This window comes from Nyctibius grandis, chromosome 31, assembly GCF_013368605.1.
Source record: "Nyctibius grandis isolate bNycGra1 chromosome 31, bNycGra1.pri, whole genome shotgun sequence".
NCBI classification, from domain to species: domain Eukaryota; kingdom Metazoa; phylum Chordata; class Aves; order Nyctibiiformes; family Nyctibiidae; genus Nyctibius; species Nyctibius grandis.
The window spans coordinates 5,295,028-5,317,749 of NC_090688.1; the positions used below are offsets into that span (position 1 = coordinate 5,295,028).

The 22,722-nt window shown below is 72.5% G+C and overlaps 2 protein-coding genes and 1 non-coding gene across 3 annotated transcripts; 2 read left to right on the forward strand and 1 right to left on the reverse strand.

Annotated features, from left to right (window-relative positions):
* Positions 1 to 970: 970 nt before the first annotated feature.
* On the forward strand, positions 971 to 6,118 carry CNN2 (calponin 2). Its single transcript, XM_068420748.1, has 7 exons — positions 971 to 1,065; positions 3,691 to 3,812; positions 4,128 to 4,194; positions 4,295 to 4,432; positions 4,588 to 4,704; positions 4,988 to 5,134; positions 5,212 to 6,118. Exons 1-7 carry the CDS (start codon positions 1,003 to 1,005, stop codon positions 5,476 to 5,478), a joined length of 921 nt encoding a protein of 306 aa, XP_068276849.1. The 5' UTR covers positions 971 to 1,002; the 3' UTR covers positions 5,479 to 6,118.
* A 2,475-nt stretch (positions 6,119 to 8,593) lies between these two features.
* Positions 8,594 to 21,996, forward strand: ABCA7 (ATP binding cassette subfamily A member 7). The gene is made up of 48 exons (XM_068420745.1): positions 8,594 to 8,659; positions 8,777 to 8,870; positions 9,083 to 9,224; positions 9,306 to 9,437; positions 9,514 to 9,622; positions 9,983 to 10,072; positions 10,160 to 10,385; positions 10,493 to 10,632; positions 10,703 to 10,819; positions 10,942 to 11,121; positions 11,196 to 11,404; positions 11,502 to 11,678; positions 11,864 to 12,086; positions 12,178 to 12,399; positions 12,510 to 12,714; positions 12,784 to 12,900; positions 13,054 to 13,225; positions 13,416 to 13,547; positions 13,630 to 13,769; positions 13,854 to 13,991; positions 14,149 to 14,348; positions 14,488 to 14,566; positions 14,843 to 15,045; positions 15,189 to 15,237; positions 15,463 to 15,522; positions 16,190 to 16,344; positions 16,429 to 16,553; positions 16,622 to 16,720; positions 16,913 to 17,108; positions 17,234 to 17,328; positions 17,576 to 17,608; positions 17,849 to 17,954; positions 18,053 to 18,127; positions 18,351 to 18,520; positions 18,589 to 18,766; positions 18,846 to 18,961; positions 19,120 to 19,264; positions 19,351 to 19,474; positions 19,549 to 19,678; positions 19,760 to 19,880; positions 19,993 to 20,055; positions 20,132 to 20,238; positions 20,433 to 20,574; positions 20,648 to 20,782; positions 20,865 to 20,968; positions 21,107 to 21,199; positions 21,306 to 21,543; positions 21,615 to 21,996. Exons 1-48 carry the CDS (start codon positions 8,594 to 8,596, stop codon positions 21,762 to 21,764), a joined length of 6,522 nt encoding a protein of 2,173 aa, XP_068276846.1. The 3' UTR covers positions 21,765 to 21,996.
* A 374-nt stretch (positions 21,997 to 22,370) lies between these two features.
* Positions 22,371 to 22,477, reverse strand: LOC137675079 (U6 spliceosomal RNA). Its single transcript, XR_011049885.1, has one exon. It is a non-coding gene; the product is annotated as a U6 spliceosomal RNA (small nuclear RNA).
* Between the last annotated feature and the right edge of the window lie 245 nt (positions 22,478 to 22,722).

A 22,722-nucleotide genomic window follows, 5' to 3' on the forward strand; every position in this document is an offset into this window, starting at 1 on the left:
GCATGGAGGGGTCTGGGGGGCAGAGCCCCGTGCCACAGGGCTGGGGCTGACCCCCACGGGACCCCCGGCCTCTGGGGGGTTTGGCCCTGCTTTGGGGTGTCCGGGGAGGACGATCCCGTCCCGCGGGGTGTTGCTGGAGGCCCTGGGCGCGGGGGCGAGCGGGATGCAGGGCTCCGGGCTCCCACCCGTGGGGTGCTCCCGGCTCTGCCCCCGCCGTGGGCTCGGTGGTGATGCTGGGACGGCCCGGCCCCAGCTGCCCCCCGGGGTCACCCCTGCCCCGTGCCCCCGCCAGCCTGCAGCCTCTGCGCACCCACGGCCCCCACCCGTGACCCCCACCCACGGGCAGCCCCGCAGCGGCTCCGCTCAGCTACGGCAGCGCCCAGCGGGGCGGCGGAGGGACCCCGGGAGAGGGATGGGACGGGACGGGACGGGACAGGCCCCCCGGGTGCCGCTCCCGCGGCGTGGGGACCACGGGCCCGATCCTGTCCCGGCCGCTGCCCACCGGGCTGCTCGGGGCGACCGGGGTGGGGAGGACCCGCGTCCTCCCCGCCTCTCGTGGGCCGGCTGCGGGCGGGGGGCGGCCGGACGGGACCCGGACCCACACCCCGGACCCGGAGCTGGCGGCTCCCGGGGGTTGGGGAGCGGATCGGGGGGGTGTGCGTGGGTGGGGGCTGCGGGGGTGGGGTGCGTGGACGGGGCGGGTGCGTGTGTGCCCGTGCGTGTGCCCGCCCGCCGGGCCGTGCCCACGCGTGCCCGGGACGGCTCCAGCCCCGCTCCCGGACCCCGCGGGCTCCCGGTGCCCCCCGGTTCCCCTCCGGTCCCGGTGTCGGGGTGCGGGACCCCCCCGCGATCCGGCCGCTCCTGCCCTTATTTGGGCATTTCGGCCCCGTCCAATCACCGGGGGGGGGCGGGCCCGGCCCCCCGCACCCCGCCCCGCCCGGCCCCGCCCGGCCCCGCCGCCGCTCCCCGCTCCGGTACCGGCGTCGCTCCCCGCTCCCCGCCATGAGCAGCTCCCAGTTCAACAAGGGCCCGTCCTACGGCCTCTCCGCCGAGGTCAAGAACCGGGTGAGCCGCGGCGGGGGCCGGGGGGTACCGGGGCCACCGGGCGGGGGCGAGACGGGGGCCGGGGGGTACCGGGCGCTGCGGCTCCCGGTGCTCCTGGGGGCCTTGGGGAGCCGGGCATCCCGGTGCCGCTGCGGGGTCCCGGTTGCGTCCCGGGGTCCCGGAGAGCCGGGCGGTCCCGGAGGATGCGCAGCTGTGGGTCCCGGAGGGGCGGGGGGTACCGGGGCCAGGCTCCCGGTCTTGGGGTGCCCTGGCCCTGCCCGCGGGGTCCCGGGGAGGTGTCCCAGGGGGACCGGGGCTGGGAGGGGTCCCGGGCACCGGCTGCCTCGCCAGCCCCCGCCCAGGCCCGTGCAGTGGCCGCTATCGCCCCCGGCAATCCCCGGGCACGGTTCCTGGCCGCACGCGGGGCGGGGGCCGGTGGCCCCGGGCGCCTTTCGCCGCTGCTCCCCGCAGCTCTCGCCGGGGACGGGGCTGGTGCTCCGGTGGGACGCGGGCAGGAGCAGCCCCCGGCTCACACCTGCCCCTCGGAGCCCGGGACCCCCGTCCGGGCGCACCCGGGGCACCCTTGGCCACCCAGGCCTCGCGTGCCCGAGCCACTGTCCCGCAGAGCTGCCACCGAGCTGCCACGGGGCCGCAAGGGGAACCGGGGCCCCCGGCCGGGCTGTTCACACCCGGGGCTCCGGCACCACGGGCACAGGGGTCCTGCGGGGCCGGGGGGAGCGGGGGGCACGGCAACCCCTTCCCTTGGCCGTGCTCCCTGCGCGGGGCTGCGGCTGGGGATGGGCTCCGGGTGGTGGCACGGGCAGCGGCCGCGGTGCCGGGCTCTGCCCAGCCCCGGGCGAGCAGAGGTTGAGCCGTGGTCACCCCGGCCCTGGGGCAGTCGGCCAGTGGCCCTGTGTGGCTGAGCCCTGCCCGGGGACACGGGAGCTGCCTGGACAGGGCTGGGGCAGGCAGGAGAAAGGGCGCTGGGCCGCTGCCTGCACCACTGCCTGCACCGCTGCCTGCACCGCTGCCAGGGCTTGGCCACGCGTGGCTGCAGGGCCGTGGCAACCGTGGCTGCGGCTGGGGCCGGGCTCTCATTTTGTGTTTCATCACGGAGCAAAGACGGGCCCCTGCTTGCCTCTGGGCTGGGCCGCCCCGGCGCTGAGCGGGTGGGCACGCGCCGGGGCCTCGCCGCTGCCTGCTGTTGGGCGCTTCAGCTTGCTTCAGCAAGACTTAAGCCAGTTTAACTGCCCCAGTGCGTCTGCTGGAGGCTGACATCACCGACTGGGAACCAGTTAAACCAGTGGCAGCCTCCCAGTCCGTGCAAGCCCTTGCAAACTGGGCTGTAGTGGGATCTGGTCCCCTCTGCCCCCTCCTGTGCCCTGAGAAACCCCCGCGCTGGCCGTGGGCTGGGAGAGGAACTGGCACCGGCTGCTCACGCACCAGAAAATCAGCTGGTGGGACAGTGGGATCCCCCGGCTGGGACACGTGGGGTGTCATGAGCGTCACCCTGCTCGGCTGGACTGTCCCTGCCTCCTGCACCAGCCGAGCTTCCCCTTGGGGCCAGGGCTGTGGGGCTACAGCTCAGCGCAGCCCGTGGGCATGGCCGGTGTCTCCCCACCGGGCAGCAGGGCTGGACCGTGCCCATCCTGGGGTCTCCCCGTGGCCGGGACCCCTCGGGGCTCACAGCCCTGGTGCGTACCGGGACCAGGAGGGGACGGGATGGGCGACAGGTCGGTGGCTGCCTTGTAGCCATCCCTGGGTGCCGGCTGGGCACAGGAGGGGCCGGGCTGGGGCAGCAATGGCACTCAGGGCGCCCAGGCTCTCCCCGGGCAGCCCCCTCCTGCCCACCCCAGACCGGGTGCCTTCTCCTTCCCTCGTGGGCCAGGGCCGGGCGATGCTGCCGGGGATGCTGCCGGCCCGGGCAGCTGGTCTCCATTTGGAGGAGGCGTCCGCATTCCTGGCATAGCCGCGGTGACCGAGGAATCTGCGGCGGCGCGTTCGGCCGCGCCGGAGGGGAGAGCGCGGCGCAGCCCGGGACCCCCGGGGCTCAGTGTCGGGCTCCCGTGGGCTCCAGGGGACGGGGAAGAACAGCCCCTTGGTGGGGGCATTTCTGCCTGGCCCCCACGGGCAGTTCCTCCTCATCCTCCTGGAAAGGGTCAGCAGCTGCCGTGTGCGAGGGGCACCGCGCTCTGCGGGCTCGCGCCGACGCCTGTGTCTGATGGCGGCTCCGTGCTGGTGCCACTGTCCCCATTCTCATGCGGGGGGCACAGGAACGGGCAGGGCCAGGGCCAGGGGCACAGGCAGGGACAGGGGCAGCCCAGCTGCTTTTGCTCCCCAGATTGTACCCATAGACGGGCTAAAACCAGCCGATGGACAGGGACGTGGGGGGCCGGAGGTGGGGGGGATGTCCTCCCCCGTGATGGGGTCACGCAGCTCTGGGGCTGGGGGCTTCACTCTGCCGCCCTGCAGAGGCTGGGGACCAGCCTGGCACTGCCAGCGTCCCCAAGGCTTCCTGGGGACGGTGCTTGGGATGGGGCTGCTGTCCCAGACCTCGCTGTGCCTGGGGGGGCAGCTGTCCGCTGCGAGGGGCGTGGGGTGCACGCGGGGCCGTGCCTGAGCTGTCCCCGCGCCGCCCCCTCCCAGCTCGCCCAGAAGTACGACCCGCAGAAGGAGGCCGAGCTGCGGACGTGGATCGAGAGCGTCACGGGGCAGCAGATCGGGCCCGATTTCCAGAAGGGGCTGAAGGACGGGGTGATCCTCTGCGAGTGAGTCCCGCGGCGCTCGCCGGGCGATGCGGGCGCAGCCCCTCGGCCCCTGCTCCGCTGGGGTGGGGACGTGGGAGACAGCCCCCGGGGTGGGCAGGGTGGGCTGGGTGCGGCCGTGCCCACACCAGTGGGATCCACCAGCTGGCAGCAGCCAGAGGTTTTCTCTCCCCAAAGTGCCCGTGTCTGGGGGGAGCCCCGGGGATGAGCAGGGATGTGGGGGGGGGAATCACCTCACGCTTGGGCTGGTCCCCCCGAAACGGGCCCGTGCCCGGGGTCCCTGCCCTGCCGCAGCCCCCTTCCCCTGCCTCCCCCCAGGCTCATGAACAAGCTCCAGCCCAACTCAGTGAGGAAGATCAACCGCTCGGCGCAGAACTGGCACCAGGTAGGTGCGGGCAGCCCTGCCTGCCCCGGAGCCCCCGCTCCGCCCCGGCCCCTCCGCTGCCGCCCGCCGGGGTCTCACCCCCTCTCCCCACCGCCCCCAGCTCGAGAACCTCTCCAACTTCATCAAGGCCATGGCCAGCTACGGCATGAACCCCGTGGACCTCTTTGAAGCCAACGACCTCTTTGAGAGCGGGAACCTGACGCAGGTGCAGGTGTCGCTGCTGGCGCTGGCGGGCATGGTGAGCGCGGGGGGCCGGGCGGCATGGGAGGGGGCACAGCCCCGCGGGCACCGGCTGGGCGCACCCCCAGCTTGGGGTGGTGCCCGGACACCCCGTGGCTCCCCCTGCCCGGGGTCTGGGACCCCCCATCCTTCCTCACCGCCCCTCCCCGGCAGGCCAAGACGAAGGGGATGCAGAGCGGCGTGGACATCGGCGTGAAGTACTCAGAGAAGCAGCAGAGGAACTTCGACGAGGCCAAGATGAAGGCTGGGCAGTGCGTGATCGGGCTGCAGGTGGGCTGCCCCGCGCGTGCTCCCGAGGGGGCCTGGTTTCATCAGACCCTTGGCACCGTCGTGGCTCTGAGCGCGGCTGGGGAGACCCGAGGCTGAAGGTGCCTCAGGTGTCCTCAGGATCTGGGAGCATCTCGGCTCCGTGTCCGGCCCTGAACGGCCAGGAGAGGCTGTGGGGGGGCGGGTTGGGGAGCGCTGGCTGTGCCCCCCGGGCTGCGGGGGGACGGGGAGGGAGGAGAAGGCACACGTGGGGCAGCGCTCGGTCCTCACCGGACCCCCTTGTCAGATGGGCACCAACAAGTGTGCCAGCCAGTCCGGCATGACGGCCTACGGCACCCGGAGGCACCTCTACGACCCCAAGAACCAGATCCTGCCGCCCATGGACCACTCCACCATCAGCCTCCAGATGGGCACCAACAAGTGTGCCAGCCAGGTGAGCCCCCGCGGCCGCGCTGGGGAGGGACGGTGGCAGGGACCACGGCCGAGCCCTCCTCCATCCTGTCCTTCCAGGTGGGCATGACGGCTCCCGGCACCAGGAGGCACATCTACGACGCCAAGACGGGGACGGAGAAGTGCGACAACTCCTCCATGTCGCTGCAGATGGGCTCCAACCAGGGCGCCAACCAGAGCGGGCAGGTCTTCGGCCTCGGCCGCCAGATCTACGACCCCAAGTACTGCCCGCAGGGCAGCCAGGGCGAGGTGGCCAACGCTGCCTGCGACCAGAGCGGGGACCCCCCCGGGTACCACTACTACTGCGAGGAGGAGGAGAGCTACTGAGCGGGACGTCGCGCAGCCCCGTCTCACACCATCTCGTGTACAGACCCTGCTGCCAGCAACATTCCAGCCTCTACTTTCATCATTCCCTCTTTTTAAACTCTTTTTAAAAAAAAAAAATTTAAATGAATCTATTTTTCTGAGCAAGGAAATAAAGACCCCGTTTCTAGAGGAGAGAGCGGCCGGTTCCCGCAGCCCGCGGGAGCCCCGGCGCAGCCCCGGCGTTCGGGCGGCGGATGCTCCAGCGACGGCGTCTCCTCTCCCGCAGCCAAGAAGACGCGTTCCCTCCCCAGCACCCCCCGCGATGCTCCGCCGCGGCAGCGCCCGGATCCCTTGGCACGGAGGGGGGGCAGCCGCCCACGCTGTCCCCGGTGCTGCTTCTCGTCCTGGCGCTGGCAGGACCCGGCTCGGCCCCGCGGAGGAGAGGGGCTGGGGTCGGTGGGACGCGGCGGGAGCACGGCCGGGAGAGACCCGGGAGAGCCGCAGTGATGCCATCGCCCGGTGGGCTGGGGCCGAGGCTGACCGCGGTCGCTGCGTCCTGCACCGCGGGGCGATGCCCCAGGGCCACCGGTCACAGCGCAGCCCCTTGCTGTGCCCATCGGCTTCTTCGCCTCCCATGGGGTTTTTAGTGCAGATGCTTTTATATTGCAACCTCTTTTTTTAAAAAAACACAAATTTTTAACTTAAGCAGGAGGTGGTTTGTGGTGCGGGCTCCTGGGGGCAGTGCTCAGGCCGGGTCCCTCCGTGCCTGGGCAGGGTTGGAGCTGCTGCAGACCTGGGTGAGACCCCAGAGCAGCGGGGCTGGGGGTGGGAGGCTGTGAAGGCTGCACATCCCCGGGGGTGAAAGGCTGCGCTCCAGGGGCTGAAGGCTGCGTGTGGCCAGGCCGAGCGGGAGCTGGGAACCGGCTGTGGGGTTACTGGTGCTGCCACGTGCCGATCCTGGGCATGGGCAATAAAAAGCTTCCCCAAGGCCAGGCTTTGTCATCCCGCCGGACCCGAGTGGTGCCCCCAGGGCCGTGTCCCAGCGGTGGCCCTGGGCTCATGGCCCCGGCCGTGCCTGCGCGGGCAGGGATCCACCTTTTGGGGTGAAACGCTGCGTTTCAGGAGCCGCGCTCCCGGCTCGGGCCGCAGCCGCCAGCCCAGCATTACCGCCCGCCGCAGCGGGGGCAGCTCAGCCCCGCTCCCGGGGGGGCCCTGCCCGCGCCGCCTCCCGCACCGAGCTGCCGAGGTTCCCCGGTGCCAGCGCGGTGCTGCCGGCTGCGCTGCGGCGTGACTCAGCACTCGCCGCGCTCAGGACCCTCCGGGGCCATCGCTGCCACCCAGTGCCCCAACAGCACCCCGGGGCCCCCCGCCTTGGGGCTGCTGCAGCCCTGGGGGCTCGGGGACCCTGGTGGGGAAGGGTCTGTCCCTGGGGAGCCCGGCGAGGGGAGACACAGAGGGGGTGGGTGGGTCGGTGGGATCTTTCCCTGCCCCGGATCAGCCTGTCCCCCCCGCGGGGTCTCAGCCCACCCCAGGTTGGGCTGCAGCACCCATGGCCGGGGGTCCGCTGCCCCATGGGGCCCTAAGGGCAGGGTGGGGCAGGGGTGTGGTGGGGAGAGCGAGGCAAGGGCAGGGGCAAGGGCAGGGGCAGGGGCAGGGGCAGGGGCAAGGGCAAGGGCAAGGGCAAGGGCAAGGGCAAGGGCAAGGGCAAGGGCAAGGGCAAGGGCAAGGGCAAGGGCAAGGGCAAGGGCAGCGCCGGGGAGGGTTGGGGTCGGCTCCTGCCCCCCGCACGCCCCCGTGCCCCCCCCCGCCCCCCCCCACCGGCCCCTTTAAGTCCCGCCTCCCGTGACGTCACGCCCGCGGCTACTTTGTAGCGCGGGAGGGAGGGGCCTGCGCGCGAGATTTCTTAAAGGGGCCGCTCGGTGCCGGCGGGAGCAGGTAACGGGGGTCCCGAGCCGGGGGCTGCTGCGGGCGGGGGGTCTGTGCCGGCGGGAGCGGGCCGCGGCCGGGCGTCGGCTTCGCAGCGTCCCCTGGGGCTGTCTGTATCTCCCCCCCGCCCCCCCCCGGGCTGTCCGTGTCCCCCCGGGCTGTCCCCATCATCCCCCCGGTCGCCCTCTGGCTCCGCACCCGCCCAGCGCGGGGCTCGGCGCGGCAGGACCGGGGCCGGGGGCCGCCGCGCTCCCGGCTGCAGCGCTGGGGCGGGTGTGTCCGCCGTGGGGTGAGTGAGCAGATTCCCACGCGAGGCCCCTCCCGGGAGGCGGCTCCTGGAGGGTCCCGGTGTTTCGCGTTTGTCTTGTCCCGAGAAGACCCGCTGTCCCCGGCCGGGCTGAGGCTCCCCCCGGCCCGGCAGCCCCGCAGCATCCCCCGCCGCTTCTGCCCCCCGCTCGGCCGGTGTCACCCCCCCCCGGCAGCCCCCCCCGCGCTGCAGTCCCTGGGTCCCCCCTGGCTCCCGCTGCGGCGGGGGGGCGGTGCCGAAGCTCCCCCAAGCCCCGGTGCCCCCCGGGGCAGCCCTGCCCCAGCACCGCGCTCCGGTGCCGCCCGTGTCCGGCCCCGCTGGCTGATCAGCCGGATTTCCCAGCCGGGATCCTAATCCCGGCCGTTTATCCCCGCGGCGCCCAGGGGCCGGTTTAGCCCCGGGGCCGTGAGAGGTGAGACCGTGGGTGAACCCGCAGCTTCGGCCACCGACCCGGGTGATGGAACGGGCAGGGCGGGTGCCTCGGGGGTGGCCCGAGGTCACGGTGGCCGGTGGCTGCCGACCCGCTGGCCCCTCTCCGGGGGGGCGTGAAGTCCCGGGGGCTCGCTGGGACGGGGCTGGGGCGTCCGGCTGCTCCCGGTGCTCGGCTGGGCTGAGTCCGGCCCCTCCCGCTGAGCCGGCGGGGCTGGCAGCGCTTGTGCCCGATTTTGCTGCTTTTGGTTTAGAAAAGAATGAGCTTTGGGGGCTTTGCTCCGCAAAGGAGCTTTGCTGCCGGAATGCGGGGCCGGCTCCTGCCAGCCCCGGGCTCAGCCCAGCGCCGTAAGCCCCGAGCTGGAGGGAAGCGAGAGCCGCGACCCCCCGCGACCCCCCGCGACCCTCGGCGCTGACCCCCCGCTGCCGCCCGCAGCCGGAGCCGAGCGGGGCGCAGGGCAGGCGCCCCCCGCCATGGCCGTGGGCACCCAGCTGGGGCTGCTGCTCTGGAAGAACTTCACGTACCGCCGACGGCAGCGGGTGAGCGGGTGCCCGGCGCGGGGGGTGCCCGGCGCGGGGGGTGCCCGGCGCGGGGGCGGTCGGAGCCCTGGGTGCCGATGGGGACCGGGACCCCCCCCAACCTTGGGTCTCCCCCAGATCCAGTTGGCCATCGAGATCCTGTGGCCCCTCTTCCTCTTCTTCATCTTGATCTCGGTGCGGCAATCCCACCCGCCCTTCATGCAGCATGAGTGTGAGTGTCCTGTGCCCTCCGGGGCGGCCCCCCCCGTGCTGCCGAGGACCCTCCTTGCGTGGGAACCCTGCGGGGCCCCGGGTGGCACCAGGGAAGACAAACCGGGGAGGCGGACGTGATCCGGGGGCTGGCTGGCATCTCCCCTCTCGGGGGTGTGCGGGGCCCCGGGGGTCCCGAGCTGCCCCCCGGACCCGTCTCTCCCTCTCCCGCAGGCCACTTCCCCAACAAGGCGCTGCCCTCGGCCGGGACCCTGCCCTGGCTCCAGGGCATCGTCTGCAACCTGAACAACCCCTGCTTTCGGCACCCGACGGCGGGGGAGGCCCCCGGCGTGGTGGGCAACTTCGGGGGCTCCATGTGAGCGGTGGGGCCGGGGGGCTGCGGGGCAGGGCCGGGCAGTGGGGCCGGGGTCTCACCGCCCGCCCCGCGCCCCCGCAGCCTCTCCCGCCTGCTCGCCGAAGCCCGGGGGGTCCCGCTCCGCTCCGACGGGCAGCGGCTCCTGCGCAGCTTCGCCCGGCTCCTGCCCATCCTGCGCCGGCTCCGGGGCGGCGGGGCTCAGCGGAGGGGTGAGCACCGGGGACGGGGGGGGGACAGGGGGCCGAGGCCCCCCCCGGCTGACCCCTGTCCCCCCAGCGCTGCCCGTGAGAGACTACCTGCGGGAGAACGAGACCTTCTCGCGGTTCCTCCGCACCAACACGTCGCTGCCGCCGGCGCTGGTGGAGGAGCTGCTGGGGGCCCGGCTCAGCCCCCGCATCGTGAGTGCGGGCGCGGCGGCCGCTCCCGGGGCCCGCGGTGCGGGGGGCCGCGGTGTGACCCCCCCCTCTCCCCGCAGCTCTCCCTGGGGCGCGGCCGCCCCCCGCTGAGGGCCGTGGTCTGCAACGCCTCGGAGCTGGGGGCCTTCCTGGAGGGGGGGCACCGCCTGCAGCGGGGGCTCTGCGCCCTGCCCGACCCCCAGCTCCGTGCCATGGAGGGCTCCTTCCTCTCCCAGCTCGACCTCCCCCGGCTCCTGGCGGTGAGCCCCCAGCCCGGGCAGGCGCTGGGACGCGCTGGGGCTGGGCAGAGACCCCCGGCCCCCGCGGAGGGGCTGTGACCCCCTCCCTGTGCCCCCCTTGCAGGAGCAGCTGAGCGCGGAGGCGGGCAGCATCGCTGGGGCCCTGGAAGCCTTGGTCACCTTCCTGCAGGACGCGGCATCCATGATGGAGCAGGTAGCGCCGCGCTCCCCTGACCCCGCTCCCGCGGTGTCCCTGGGTGTCCCCCGCAGCCCCGCTCTGTGCCCATCCCGCTCTCCCCAGGTCTCCTCCATGACCAGCCTTGCCGACCTGCGGCGGGAGCTCGGGGCGCTGGCGGCCCCCAACGCCTCGGGCGCCTTCGGGGCCCTGTCCCGCATCGCCTGCGGGCACCCCGAGGGCGGGGGGCTCAGGGTCCCCTCTCTCAACTGGTACGAGGACAGTGACATCGAAGCCTTCGTGAACCGCAACAGCTCGCAGCGGAAAGCCACGGCCCCGGGCAGTGCCAGGAGTGAGCGGGCTGGGCTGCGGGGGGCTCGGGCAGGGGCTTGCTGGGGAGGTGGCGGGGGGCCGGTGGTGGGGGGCTGGTGGCGAGGGCTCGGCTCTGCCCCCGCCCAGGTCCCTTCTGCCGGGAGCTGGTCCGCAGTCTGGAGTCCAACCCCCTGTCGCAGATCTTCTGGCGGGGGGTCAAGCCCCTCTTCATGGGTAAGATCCTGTACACGCCGCCCGGCCCCGGCCCCGACAGCGTCATGGCCGAGGTGAGTGGGGGGCTGGGGGGGGCCGGGGGGGGTCTCACCGTGGCCCAGCCTCACCCCCTGCCCCGCGCAGGTGAACCGGACCTTCCGGGAGCTGGCGGTGCTGGGGGAGGCGGGGGGCGCCTGGCGGGAGCTGGGACCCCGCATCTACGCCTTCCTCAACAGCAGCCTGGAGATGCAGGTCCTGCGGGTGCGTGGCCCCAGCCCTCTGCCCCTCAGGGACCGGGGTGGGGGTGTGGTGGGGTGCAGCCGGGGCTCCTGGCCAGGAGCAGGGTGGGCTGCATCGCCCCGTGACCCCCTGGTGCTTTGCAGGACCTGCTGCTGGCCCCGGGGGTGGCCCCGCTCCTGGACGTGTTCCTCAACGGCACCTCCACGAGGCTGCCGGCGCTGGCCAGGTTCCTGGCGGGGCCGGCGGCGGGGCCGGGGCTCACGTGGCACCAGGTGTACGCCGATGCCGACGCGGTCCTGGGCACGCTGTCGCAGTTCGTGGAGGTGCGTGTCACCCCCGGCTGCCCGGGCGGGCCGGCTGCCCGCGCCCCGCTGAGCCCTGCCTGCCCTGCCTGCAGTGCGTCTGCCTGGACAAGATCGAGGCGGTGGCCACCGAGGAGCAGCTGGTGGCCCGAGCCCTGGAGCTGCTGGAGGAGCAGCAGTTCTGGGCAGCCGTGGTCTTCCAGCCCCCCATCAATGCCACGGCCCCCACGCTGCCGCCCCACGTCCGCTACAAGATCCGCATGGACATCGACGACGTCACGAGGACCAACAAGATCAAGGACAGGTCAGGGGACGCCCGCCCCTTCGGTCTCCGCAGCCCCGGGGCACCCTGTGCCCGCGGCAGGGGGGTCCCCCCACCCAGCGCCGTGCTCTGCCCCCAGGTTTTGGGACCCAGGCCCCGCGGCCGACCCCTTCAGCGACCTGCGCTACGTGTGGGGGGGGTTCGTCTACGTGCAGGACCTGGTGGAGCAGGCGGTGGTGCGGGTGCAGACCGGGGCTGCCCCGCGGACGGGGGTCTACGTCCAGCAAATGCCGTACCCCTGCTACGTGGACGATGTGTGAGTGGGTGGCGGGGGCGGCCCCGGCTCCCCAGGACCCTCGGGTGACCTGCTGCGGCGGGGGCCGGGGCTGAGCACGTGCAGCGTGGCTGCCCTGGGGAGGTGGCGCGGGGCTGGTCCGTGTCCCGGGTGGCCCCGCGGTGCCAGGCTGGAGGTGGAAGGGCCGGTGCCATCGTCTCCCCCAGGTTCCTGCGGGTGCTGAACCGCTCGCTGCCGCTCTTCATGACGCTGGCCTGGATCTACTCGGTGGCCATGATCATCAAGGGGGTGGTGCACGAGAAGGAGACGCGTCTCAAGGAGACCATGAAGACAATGGGGCTGAGCAGCGGGATCCTCTGGCTGAGCTGGTTCCTCAGCAGCTTCATCCCCTTCCTCCTCAGCTCTGCCCTCCTCGTCCTCATCCTCAAGGCAGGTCGCAGGGCACCGGGGGACAGCGTGGGGGGCACGGGGAGCGTCGGGACTGGGGGCTCCGCAGGCTCCAACCTGCCTCGATCCGCAGCTGGGAAACATCCTGCCCTACAGCGACCCGGCCGTCATCTTCCTCTTCCTCGGCACCTTCTCGGTGGCCACCATCAGCCAGTGCTTCCTCATCAGCACCTTCTTCCCCCGCGCCAACCTGGCCTCGGCTTGCGGCGGCATCATCTACTTCTCCCTCTACCTGCCCTACGTGCTCTGCGTCGCCTGGCGCGACCACATCACCTTCCCGCTCCGCGTCCTCGTGGTGAGCGGCCCCGGCTGCCCCCTCCCCGGTGCCCCTTGGGCAGGGGGCTTTGGGGCTGGAGCCCCCCGGGCGGGTCTTCCTGCCCATGCCGCTGCTCTTGCCGCCGCCAGAGCCTGCTGTCGCCGGTGGCCTTCGGCTTCGGCTGCGAGTACTTCTCCCTCTACGAGGAGCAGGGGGTGGGCATCCAGTGGCACAACCTGGGCACCAGCCCCGTGCCAGAAGACCCCTACAATTTCGCCACGGCCATGGGGCTGCTGCTGCTGGATGCCGGCCTCTACGGCCTGGCCACCTGGTACTTTGAGGGCGTCTTCCCAGGTGAGCGCAGCCCCCCCGGCCCCCAGCAGCCCCCCGGCCCTGGCTCCGCTCAGTCCCCGTCTGCTGCAGGTCAGTACGGGATCCCCAAGCCCTGGAATTTCCCCTTCCTGAAGAGCTACTGGCTTGGAGAGCCGGCCTCAGCCGGGCACCCCCCGTACCCCACCAGCCCCCTCACTGCACCCCAAGGTGAGCCCCTGCCCACCCTGGAGCCAGGTAGCCGAGGGGTGGCAGCCACAGAGCCGGGCTCAAGGCCTCCCGCCCGGGCTTTGTCCCCCCGGGGAGGGGTCCTGCCCCTGGCAAGGGGTCCTACCTGGGCCGTGACCCTCTGGTGGCTTCCAGTGCTGGTGGAGGAGCCGCCTGCCCACCTCCAGCCCGGCGTCTCCATCCGCAACCTGGTGAAGGTTTACGGCAAGAGCAGCCACGCGGCCGTCGACGGGCTCAGCCTGGACTTCTACGAGGGGCAGATCACCTCCTTCCTGGGCCACAACGGGGCCGGCAAGACCACCACCATGTGAGCTGGGGGCTGGGGGGCCGTGGTGGGGATGGGAGCTGAGCCTGGCTCTGCCCCGGTGCTGCCACATGCCCGTCCCGTCTGCCCTGACCTGGCCGGGCTCTGAGCACCCTGTGACAGGGCACCCTGGCCACTGGCCCCGCTGGTCCTGCTCTCCGTGAGCCCCTTTCCCCACCGCTCCCACCTCCAGGTCCATCCTGACCGGCCTCCTGCCCCCCACCTCCGGCACTGCCTATGTCCTGGGCTGGGACATCCGCTCCGACATCGACAGCGTCCGCAAGACCATGGGGACATGTCCCCAGCACAACGTGCTCTTCGACATGTAGGCAGGGGCAGGGCGGGCAGGGGAGCGGTGCTGGGGGTGCCCACCTCACCCCTGCCCACCTCACCCCTGCCCGCCCCAGCCTGACGGTGGAGGAGCACGTCTGGTTCTACGGGCGGCTGAAGGGGCTGTCGGAGGAGCAGGTGAAGGTGGAGGTGGAGCAGCTGCTCCAGGACACGGGGCTGCCCCACAAGCGCCGGGAGCAGACCAGGAACCTCTCGGGTGCGTGCGGGGGGCAGGACCAGCAGCCGAGCGGGGGGGTCCGCAGCCCTGGGCCCCCCTGACGCGGTCCCCGCTGTCCCGCAGGCGGGATGCAGCGGAAGCTCTCGGTGGCCATCGCCTTCGTGGGCGGCTCGCGGGTGGTTGTCCTGGACGAGCCCACGGCCGGCATCGACCCCTACTCCCGCCGCAGCATCTGGGAGCTGCTGCTCAAGTACCGCCAAGGTCAGGGCTGGGGGGATGGACCCCGCTTCCCCCTCTGTGTGCCTGAGCCCCCCAGCCCTGGAGAACCGGCAGCAGGGCCCATGGGGCGAGCAGGGGGATGCCCACAGAGGGGGGGTCAGCGAGGGGGTCCGGGGTCCAGCCCGCTGCCTGCCCCCAGGCCGCACCATCATCCTGTCCACGCACTACATGGACGAGGCGGAGCTGCTGGGGGACCGCACGGCCATCATCGCGCGGGGCCGGCTCTGCTGCTGCGGGTCCCCGCTCTTCCTCAAGGCCAGGCTGGGCACCGGCTACCACCTCACCCTGGTGAAGCGGGAGCAGGTCGGGACGGGCGGCAGCACCGGCACCACCAAAAAGGTGGGTCCCTCAGCCCCGCCGAGCATCGGCCACAAGGGTGGCTGGTGCCCCCGTCCTGGGTACCGGGGGGGCACCGAGCTCCAGAGCCGGGGCCAGCCCCCGCCGCAGGGTGCCAGGCTCCGGCCGCCCTTTCCCGCAGGACGGCAGCGACTCGGAGCGCAGCAGCGACACGGGGCTGGGCAGCGAGCGGGGCAGCGAGGCCAGCGCTGTGGGTGAGGGTCCCGTCTCTCCCTGCGCCCTCAGCACGGCGTCACCCCCCGGGTGCTCCCCACGTGTCCCCCGTCAGCTGGGGGGAGCCTCTGGGTGCATTCAGCCCCACGCTGTGCCGCTGGCTCTTGGCCCCCCTGCACTGGTGGGGCAGAGGGGGTCCCTGCCCCCTGCAAACCCCCCAGGCAGCCCCCAGACTGGGGTGCTGGGCACGTGCCAGCTTTGGCCAGCTCCTGCGCCGGCCACCGGCTCCCACCCCAGGTTTCCAACCCTCCCCGTCCCCCCAGATGTGGCCCAGCTGTCAGCGCTGATCCAGAAGCTGGTCCCCGGCTCCCGGCTGGTGGAGGACATCGGGCACGAGGTGCTCTTCATCCTGCCCTACAGCGGGGCCAAGGATGGAGCCTTCGGGGACCTCTTCCGCGAGCTGGACGCCCGCCTGGGGGAACTGGGCATCTCCAGCTACGGCATCTCCGACACCACCCTGGAAGAGGTACCCGGGGGAGCGGCCACCCTCCCTGGGTGCCCACCCTCTCTGCAGCTCTGCCGGGGGCTGCCCACGACCTGGGAGATTTGCCTCGCCGGGGCGGTGGGCGCTGGTGGTGGTGTTTAATGCCAGCCCCCTCCCGCCCTCAGATCTTTCTGAAGGTGGCCCAGGACTCGGGGGCGGATGCTGACACGGCAGGTAGGGTGCCTCGGTGCTGGCTGGAGCTGAGCTTCGGGGTGCAGGGGGGGCCCGGGGGAGATGCTCAGCAGCCCGGAGCAGAGGGGTGTGGGTGTCCCCAGCACCCCGTGTGGCTCTTGCCCTTCCCAGGGCTGGGGTCCCCCCTGGGAGCACCCGTGGGTGCAGGGGGTGTCACAGGCTGTGGGCTTGGCCCCCACCCTGCCACTTTCACCCCTGTTTTGTCAGGCACCAGGAGAGGAGCAGCCCCTGGCGAGGGGGACGTGGGAGCAGCTGACGGGGAGCTGGGTAAGGAGAGGACACCTGGGACCCCCGAGCTGCCCAGCCCCTGCCGCTGGGTGCCCCTGCCGCTGGGTGCCCCTGCCACTGGGTGCCCCTGCCTTCACCCCTGGGGCTGGGGCCATGGCACACGGCCATCTGGGCACGTGTCCATCGAAGCAGGCGTCCCTTTGGGCAGGGGGAGGCCCAGGGGTGCCGCATCACTCCTGCCCAGCTCGGGGTGTCCCCCAGGGCGAGGAGCTGGGACGGGGGCGGGTTTGGGGGAGCCCGGCTCTGTGCAGGGGTTGGGGTGGGACATGGAATCCCAGGGGCCGTATCCAGGCCCCTTCTCCTGGAGATGGAGCTGGCGTGGGGGCAGCCGCGGGAGCCTGGGGGGCTGCGAGGGTTTGGGGGGCCGGCTCTGCCCCGGGTCGGTGCTGACCCCGGCTGGGCAGGCGCTGGCGTGGCTGTGACCCCTCTTTCCTCCCCTTTACGCTGAGCCCAAGGAGCCCGGCGAGGTAGGAGCGGAGGGCTGGGGGCTGGGGGGCTCCCGTCACGTCCCCGCACGCAGCGCCCTGTCCCGGCTGGGCTGGGGACACCCCTGCCAGGGCACTGCCCCCCCGCATGCCACCCGCCCCGAGCCCCTGCCCCTGGTGACCGGCTCTGCCCGGTGCCAGCCCCGTCTCTGCCCTCGCAGCGGAGGAGCCCCGGGAGACGGACCTGCTGCAGGGGGTGGGGGGGCAGGCCCGCGGCAGGGTGAGGGGCTGGGCGCTGCCCCGCCAGCACCTCCGCGCCCTCTTCATCAAGAGGATGCTCCACGCGCGACGCAGCACCCGGGGCTTCTTCGCGCAGGTACGGCCGGGGCCGGAGGGTGCTGGGGGGCTGCAGAGTGCGGAGCCGGCCCCCAGCCCCGTCCCTGCGCCCCGGCCCCCCCAGATCGTGCTGCCCGCCGTGTTCGTGTGCGTCGCGCTGCTCTTCAGCCTCGTCGTGCCGCCCTTCGGGGTGTACCCGCCGCTGCGGCTCCAGCCCCGCATGTACGGGCAGCAGTTCACCTTCTTCAGGTGCGTCCCCGTGTCCCCCGGTCCCCGTGTCCCCGCTGCTGCCGCCTCACTCCCGCATCTCCCGGCAGCGACGACGCCCCAGGGGACCCCGACACGGCCGGGCTGGTGGCCGCGCTCCTGGGCGAGCCGGGCTTCGGCACCCAGTGCATGAGGGACGCTGCGGAGGGGTGAGTGCTGTGCCCCGGGGGCCGGGGGAGTCTGGGGGGGGTGGGAGCTGCCAGCCGGGGCGATGCCCCAGGACCCCCCACCCATCCCCGTGGTGGGGGACGATGGCGGCCGGGGCAGGGGCAGGTCCTGGGGCCGCTCGCTCGCCCCAGGCTGGTGACAGGGTCTCTCCCCCCACGGCGCCGGGTGCCCAGGACGGGGCCGTGCCCCCCAGCCTCCCACCCCGATGGCTTCTGGGCCCCCCCGGCCCCCCCAGCCCTGCTGGACGCGCTGCAGCGCGGGAACTGGACGCAGGCCGAGCCGTCCCCCCCGTGCCAGTGCAGCGGGCCGGGGGCTCGCAGGATGCTGCCCGAGTGCCCCGAGGGGGCCGGGGGGCTCCCGCCGCCCCAGGTAACGCCCAGCCCGCCGCGGGGCCGGCCCCGGGGCACCGGTGCTGCTGGGTGCGGGCGCAGGCGATGCTCGGGGGGGGCCAGCGGGGCTGTGTGTCCGTCCAGCCCGTCTGTCTGTCCCCCCAGGTGCAGAGGGGCACGGGTGACATCCTGCAGAACCTGACGGGCAGGAACGTCTCCGACTACCTGGTGAAGACCTACCCCCAGATCATCCGTCAGGGGTGAGTGGGGCTGGGGACACCCCGGGGACACCCCGGGGACACCGCGGGCGGGACAGGGCAGGGCTTTGGCACAGGCTGCCCCCGCGCTGGACGCAGGGGGGGACGCTGGGGACCAAACCCAGCCGGGGTGGAGGCAGCAGGGGCACTGCAGGGTGAGGGGGACCTGCCGGGGGGCTCGTGGCCGGGTGGGCAGGCGCTGCCGGGACGTCTCCTTGAGGGTGTTTCTCCCCCACCCCATTTCTTTCAGGTTGAGGAACAAGAAGTGGGTGAACGAGCAGAGGTGAGGCCGGGGAGGGGCTGGGGTCTCGCGCACATCAGGGGGGCAGGAGGTTCCCTGCGGGGTCGGGCAGAGCCAGAGCGATCTGTGGGCAGAGTCCTCATCTGAGCAGCCTCAGCCCTTCGCTGCGTGCCCCTCACCGTGGCGTCTGGGCAGGCGGGTGCCCAGGACAGGGTGGAGCGGCTGGGGTAGGGGGGGTTTCCACGGGGTGGCAGGTCGGGAAGTGCCCGTCTCTCCCTGCAGGTACGGCGGCTTTTCCCTGGGCGCCGGCAGCTCCCAGGCCCTGCCGTCGGCGGCGGAGGTGGACGAGGCGGTGCTGGAGCTCCGGGCGCTGTTCAACGTCACCCCGGTACGGCCGCGGCTCTGCCCCCCCGCCTGACCCCCGCATCCCGGCACCGGGGGGGCTCTGGCCCGAGCCTGCTCCTCACTCCGTGTTCCCGCGCCCAGGGCAGCCCCTCGGACCGGCTCCTGGGCAACCTCAGCCGCTTCATCGAGGGCTTGGACGCCCGCAGGAACATCAAGGTGCGCCCGGGGCTGGGGGTCCCACGGGGGCGAGAGCTGGGAGGCAGCGGGGGATGCGGCACGGGGGTCCCCATCCAGGGGGGGAGCAGCCTGAGAAGGGCCGAGCCTGACTGGGGCTGGGGGGAGCGGGACCCCGGCGGGGAGCGGGGTGCTGTGGGTGCAGCCGGCGGCAGCGCCGGGGTGGGACGGGGGCTCTGAGCCGCCGGGCTCCCCGGGGCTGCAGGTCTGGTTCAACAACAAGGGCTGGCACGCCATGGTCTCCTTCGTCAACGTGGCCAGCAACGGGCTGCTGCGTGCCCGGCTGCCCGCCGGGGCCGACCCCGCGCTCTACGGCATCACGGCCACCAACCACCCCCTCAACCTTACCAAGGAGCAGCTCTCGGAGGCCGCCCTGTGAGTGCCGGGACGGGGGTCCCGCGGGGCGCGTCCCACCCCGGGCTGAGCCCTCCCCTCTGCGGCAGGATGGCCTCCTCGGTGGACGTGCTGGTCTCCATCTGCGTGATCTTCGCCATGTCCTTCGTCCCGGCCAGCTTCGTGCTCTTCCTCATCGAGGAGCGGGTCAGCAAGGCCAAGCACCTGCAGTTCGTCAGTGGGATGAAGCCCGTCACCTACTGGCTGGGCAACTTTGCCTGGGACATGGTGCGGGACGGGGACAGGGACGGGGTACAGCTCCCGGGGGGCCAGGTCCCACTCGTGACCCCCTTCTCCGTGCCCGCAGTGCAACTACCTGGTCCCTGCGTTGCTGGTCGTCCTCATCTTCCTCTGCTTCCAGCAGCAGTCCTACGTGTCCGCCGCCAACCTGCCCGCCCTTGTGCTGCTGCTGCTGCTCTACGGGTGAAGGGCTGGTGGAGCCCAGCTGGGGCTCGGACCCCCGGGGCTAAGGGGGGGCTCTGAGCGGGGCTGGGGGCAGCCCTGGCTCGGGGGGTCGTGGTGACAGGGGGGACGGGACACGAGGTGCGCCTCAGCCAGCCCCCGCCTCTCTGCCCCTCCAGCTGGTCCATCACCCCCCTGATGTACCCGGCCTCCTTCCTCTTCAGCATCCCCAGCACCGCCTACGTGGCCCTGACCTGCATCAACCTCTTCATCGGCATCAACGGCAGCGTGGCCACCTTCGTGCTGGAGCTCTTCGTGGACCAGGTGAGCCCCCGGCTGCCCCGGACCCCCCTCCCGTCCCTGCGGGGCCAGCGCCAGCTCCCCCACCCCTCTCCTCGCTGCCCCGCCAGAACCTCAACGACATCAACCGCATCCTGAAGAAAGTTTTTCTCATCTTCCCCCACTTCTGCCTGGGCCGAGGCCTCATCGACATGGTGAAGAACCAGGCGATGGCCGATGCCTTCGAGAGGTTTGGTGAGTCCAGGGGTACCAGGGCTGCTCCCCTTTCCCGGTGTCCCCCCTCCTACAGCCCCTCTCGCCGCTCGCAGGGGACCGGCGCTTCGTGTCCCCCCTGTCCTGGGATCTGGCGGGGAAGAACATGTTCGCCATGGCCGTTGAGGGTGTCGTCTTCTTCGTCTTCACCCTCCTGCTGCAATATCGCTTCTGCCTGCAGCTCAGGTGAGGACCGGCCGTGGCGTGGCCGTGGGGCAGCCGTGGGGTGGGCAGCCCTGGAAGCGCCCCTGCCGCTGTTGCCCCCAGGCCACGGGCTCCGCAGCTGCCCTCGCTGGGGGAGGAGGACGAGGACGTGGCCAGGGAGCGGGCGAGGGTGGGCAGCACCCCCCCGCACGGCCACCTCCTGCTGCTGAAGGACCTGACCAAGGTGGGTGCCGTGGGGCCGGACCCTGCCCCGTCCCTCTCCCGTAGCCCCCCCCGGTCCCACCGGCGGGTGGTGGGTGGGGGGCACCCAGCGCCGCCTCGGCTCTGCCGCGCAGGTGTACCGGCGCAGGAGGGCTCCGGCCGTGGACCGGCTCTGCGTGGCCATCCCCCCCGGGGAGGTGAGTGCGGGACAGACAGATGGACGGACGGACAGACAGCGCCGGGGCTGCCGGTAACCCTGGTCTGCACCCACAGTGCTTCGGCCTCCTGGGGGTGAACGGCGCGGGGAAGACGTCCACCTTCAAGATGCTGACAGGGGACACGGAGGTGACGCTGGGGGAGGCCTGGCTGAAAGGGCACAGGTGGGCGAGGCGGAGGGACCCCCCCCCCCCCGCTGCTTCCCCCCTCCTTGTCCCCGCAGCACCCGGGCCACCATCCCTATCCCCACCCCGTGCTCCTCCTTGCCCTCGTCCCTGCAGCATGCTCAGCCTTGTCCTTGTCCCTGGGGCTTGTCCCTGTCCCCACCACGTGCTGAGCCATGTCCCCGTCCCCACAGCGTGCTCACCGACCTCCAGTCCGTCCACCAGCACATGGGTTACTGCCCCCAGTTTGACGCCATCACGGACCTGCTGACGGGGCGGGAGCACCTGGAGTTTTACAGCCGCCTGCGCGGGGTCCCGGAGGAGGAGACCCCCAGGGTAGGGCCCACACCCCACACCCCCACCCCAGCCCCAGGGGACCCTGTCCTCAACCCCTGCGTGCGTCTCGCAGGTGGCTCAGTGGGGCATCGCCAAGCTGGGGCTGGGGCCGCACGCGGACCGGCCGGCGGGCAAGTACAGCGGGGGCAACAAGCGCAAGCTCTCCACGGCCATCGCCCTGCTCGGCTGCCCGCCCGTTGTCTTCCTGGTGAGTGGGGGGCAGCGGGGGGGGGTGGTCCCACGGCAGCGCCTGGCCCCTGCCCGGGCTGACACCGCCGGGGCCGGTGCAGGACGAGCCCACGACGGGGATGGACCCGCGAGCCCGGCGGTTCCTGTGGGACTGCATCCTCAGCGTGGTGCGGGAGGGCCGGTCCGTGGTGCTCACGTCCCACAGGTGAGACCCCCCGAGGGGAGCCCCCCTCTGCCCCCAGGGCACCCTGGAGGGGAGCCCCCCTCTGCCCCAGGACCCCCCCCGGAGGGGAGCCCCCCTCTGCCCCGGGGCACCCCGCGGGGCCTCACGCCTGCCCCGCAGCATGGAGGAGTGCGAGGCGCTGTGCACCAGGATGGCCATCATGGTCAACGGCCGGTTCCGCTGCCTGGGCAGCGTCCAGCACCTCAAGAACAGGTAAAGGGGCCGGGGGCTCGGGGAGGGGTCCGGCAGCGAGGGGCGGCCGCCCTGCGGGGATGGGCACACGGGCAGTCCCGCAGCGATGCCCCCCTCTCCCGCGCAGGTTTGGGGATGGCTACACGGTGGTGGTGCGGGCCGGTGGCCCCGGGCCAGCGCAGGTGGAGGCCCTGATGCAGCGGCGCTTCCCCGGCATCGTGCTGCGGGAGCGGCACGGGGGGCTCCTGCAGTACCAGCTGCCCTCCCGCGCCGCCCCCCTGGCCACCGTCTTCAGCGTCCTGGCAGCCCACCGCGGCCCCTGCCACATCGAGGACTACTCCGTGTCCCAGACCACCCTCGACCAGGTGACGGAGGGACACGGGGCGCGAGGGCCGGGGTCCCGCCGGCGCTGCCCCTCACCCTGCCCTCCCCGCAGGTCTTTGTGCGCTTTGCCAGGGAGCAGAGCGACGAGGACCCGGGGGACCCCGCGGCCCCAGGGCAGGATGCGGCCCCGGCGGTGCCCAGCCCCGGGAGGAGGCTGACGCTGTTCCTGGAGGACGACGACTACCAGGAGAGCACTGTCTGAGCGGCGCCGCGGTGCCCCCGGACCCCTCCCCAGGCGTCACCGCAGCATGACCCAGGGTCCCGGGGCTTTGGCCACCCCACCAGCACGGGGCCACCATCCCCGTGGGACAATCCAGGCCCTGGGGAGGGCCAGAGCGCCAGGACAGGGCTGGCCCCAGCTCCCCCTCGGTGGGGTTGTAGTTGGATGGGGTCGTCTGCCCCGGGTGCTGGGGCTGGGCCCCCGGCTCCGCGCTGCCCGAGCAGAGCCTGCTGTTAAAGAACGATGAAATAAAGACGGGTGGCACTTCCCGGGGGGCTGCATCACCCTCAGACCGGGGACACGTGGGGGCTCAGGGTGGGGGGCACGGTGGGGTGGGGGGCTGCAGGGTGGCCCTTGTGCCAGGGCATGGAGCAGCCAGCGTGGCTCCCTGTCCTGCTGCCGCCCCGCAGCCCCTTCCGCGGGTGGCCGAAGGTCAGCCAGGCTCTTCCTCACCCTGGGCAGGGGCTGGGTGGGCAGGGGGCCCTGCCCGCCACCCCCGGGCTCCTTCCCCTCCACCTTCTCCCTCTCCGGGGTTGTAGGGGGGAGCGATCGTCCGAAAAAAAATATGGTAATTAATTGATGGTTCGAAAAAATATGGAACGCTTCACGAATTTGCGTGTCATCCTTGCGCAGGGGCCATGCTAATCTTCTCTGTATCGTTCCAATTTTAGTATATGTGCTGCCGAAGCGAGCACGAATCCAGTAGTGGCCGTAACAGTATTTAACCCTCTCTCATTTAAGAATTTCTAAATTATGGCGGATGTCTCCTGTTCATGTGTCTGCGCCTTTTCTCACACCGTCACACCCCCACACGATTTCCGTCGGTTTCATATAATCTAGATTCTGTTTTTGTCAGAAATTTTGTGTTTCCAAGGCCGAGCCACCGTGCGGAGCGGCAGGCATCGCGCGGTGCATTGCGGGAGGGCTCCTGCTTTGCATG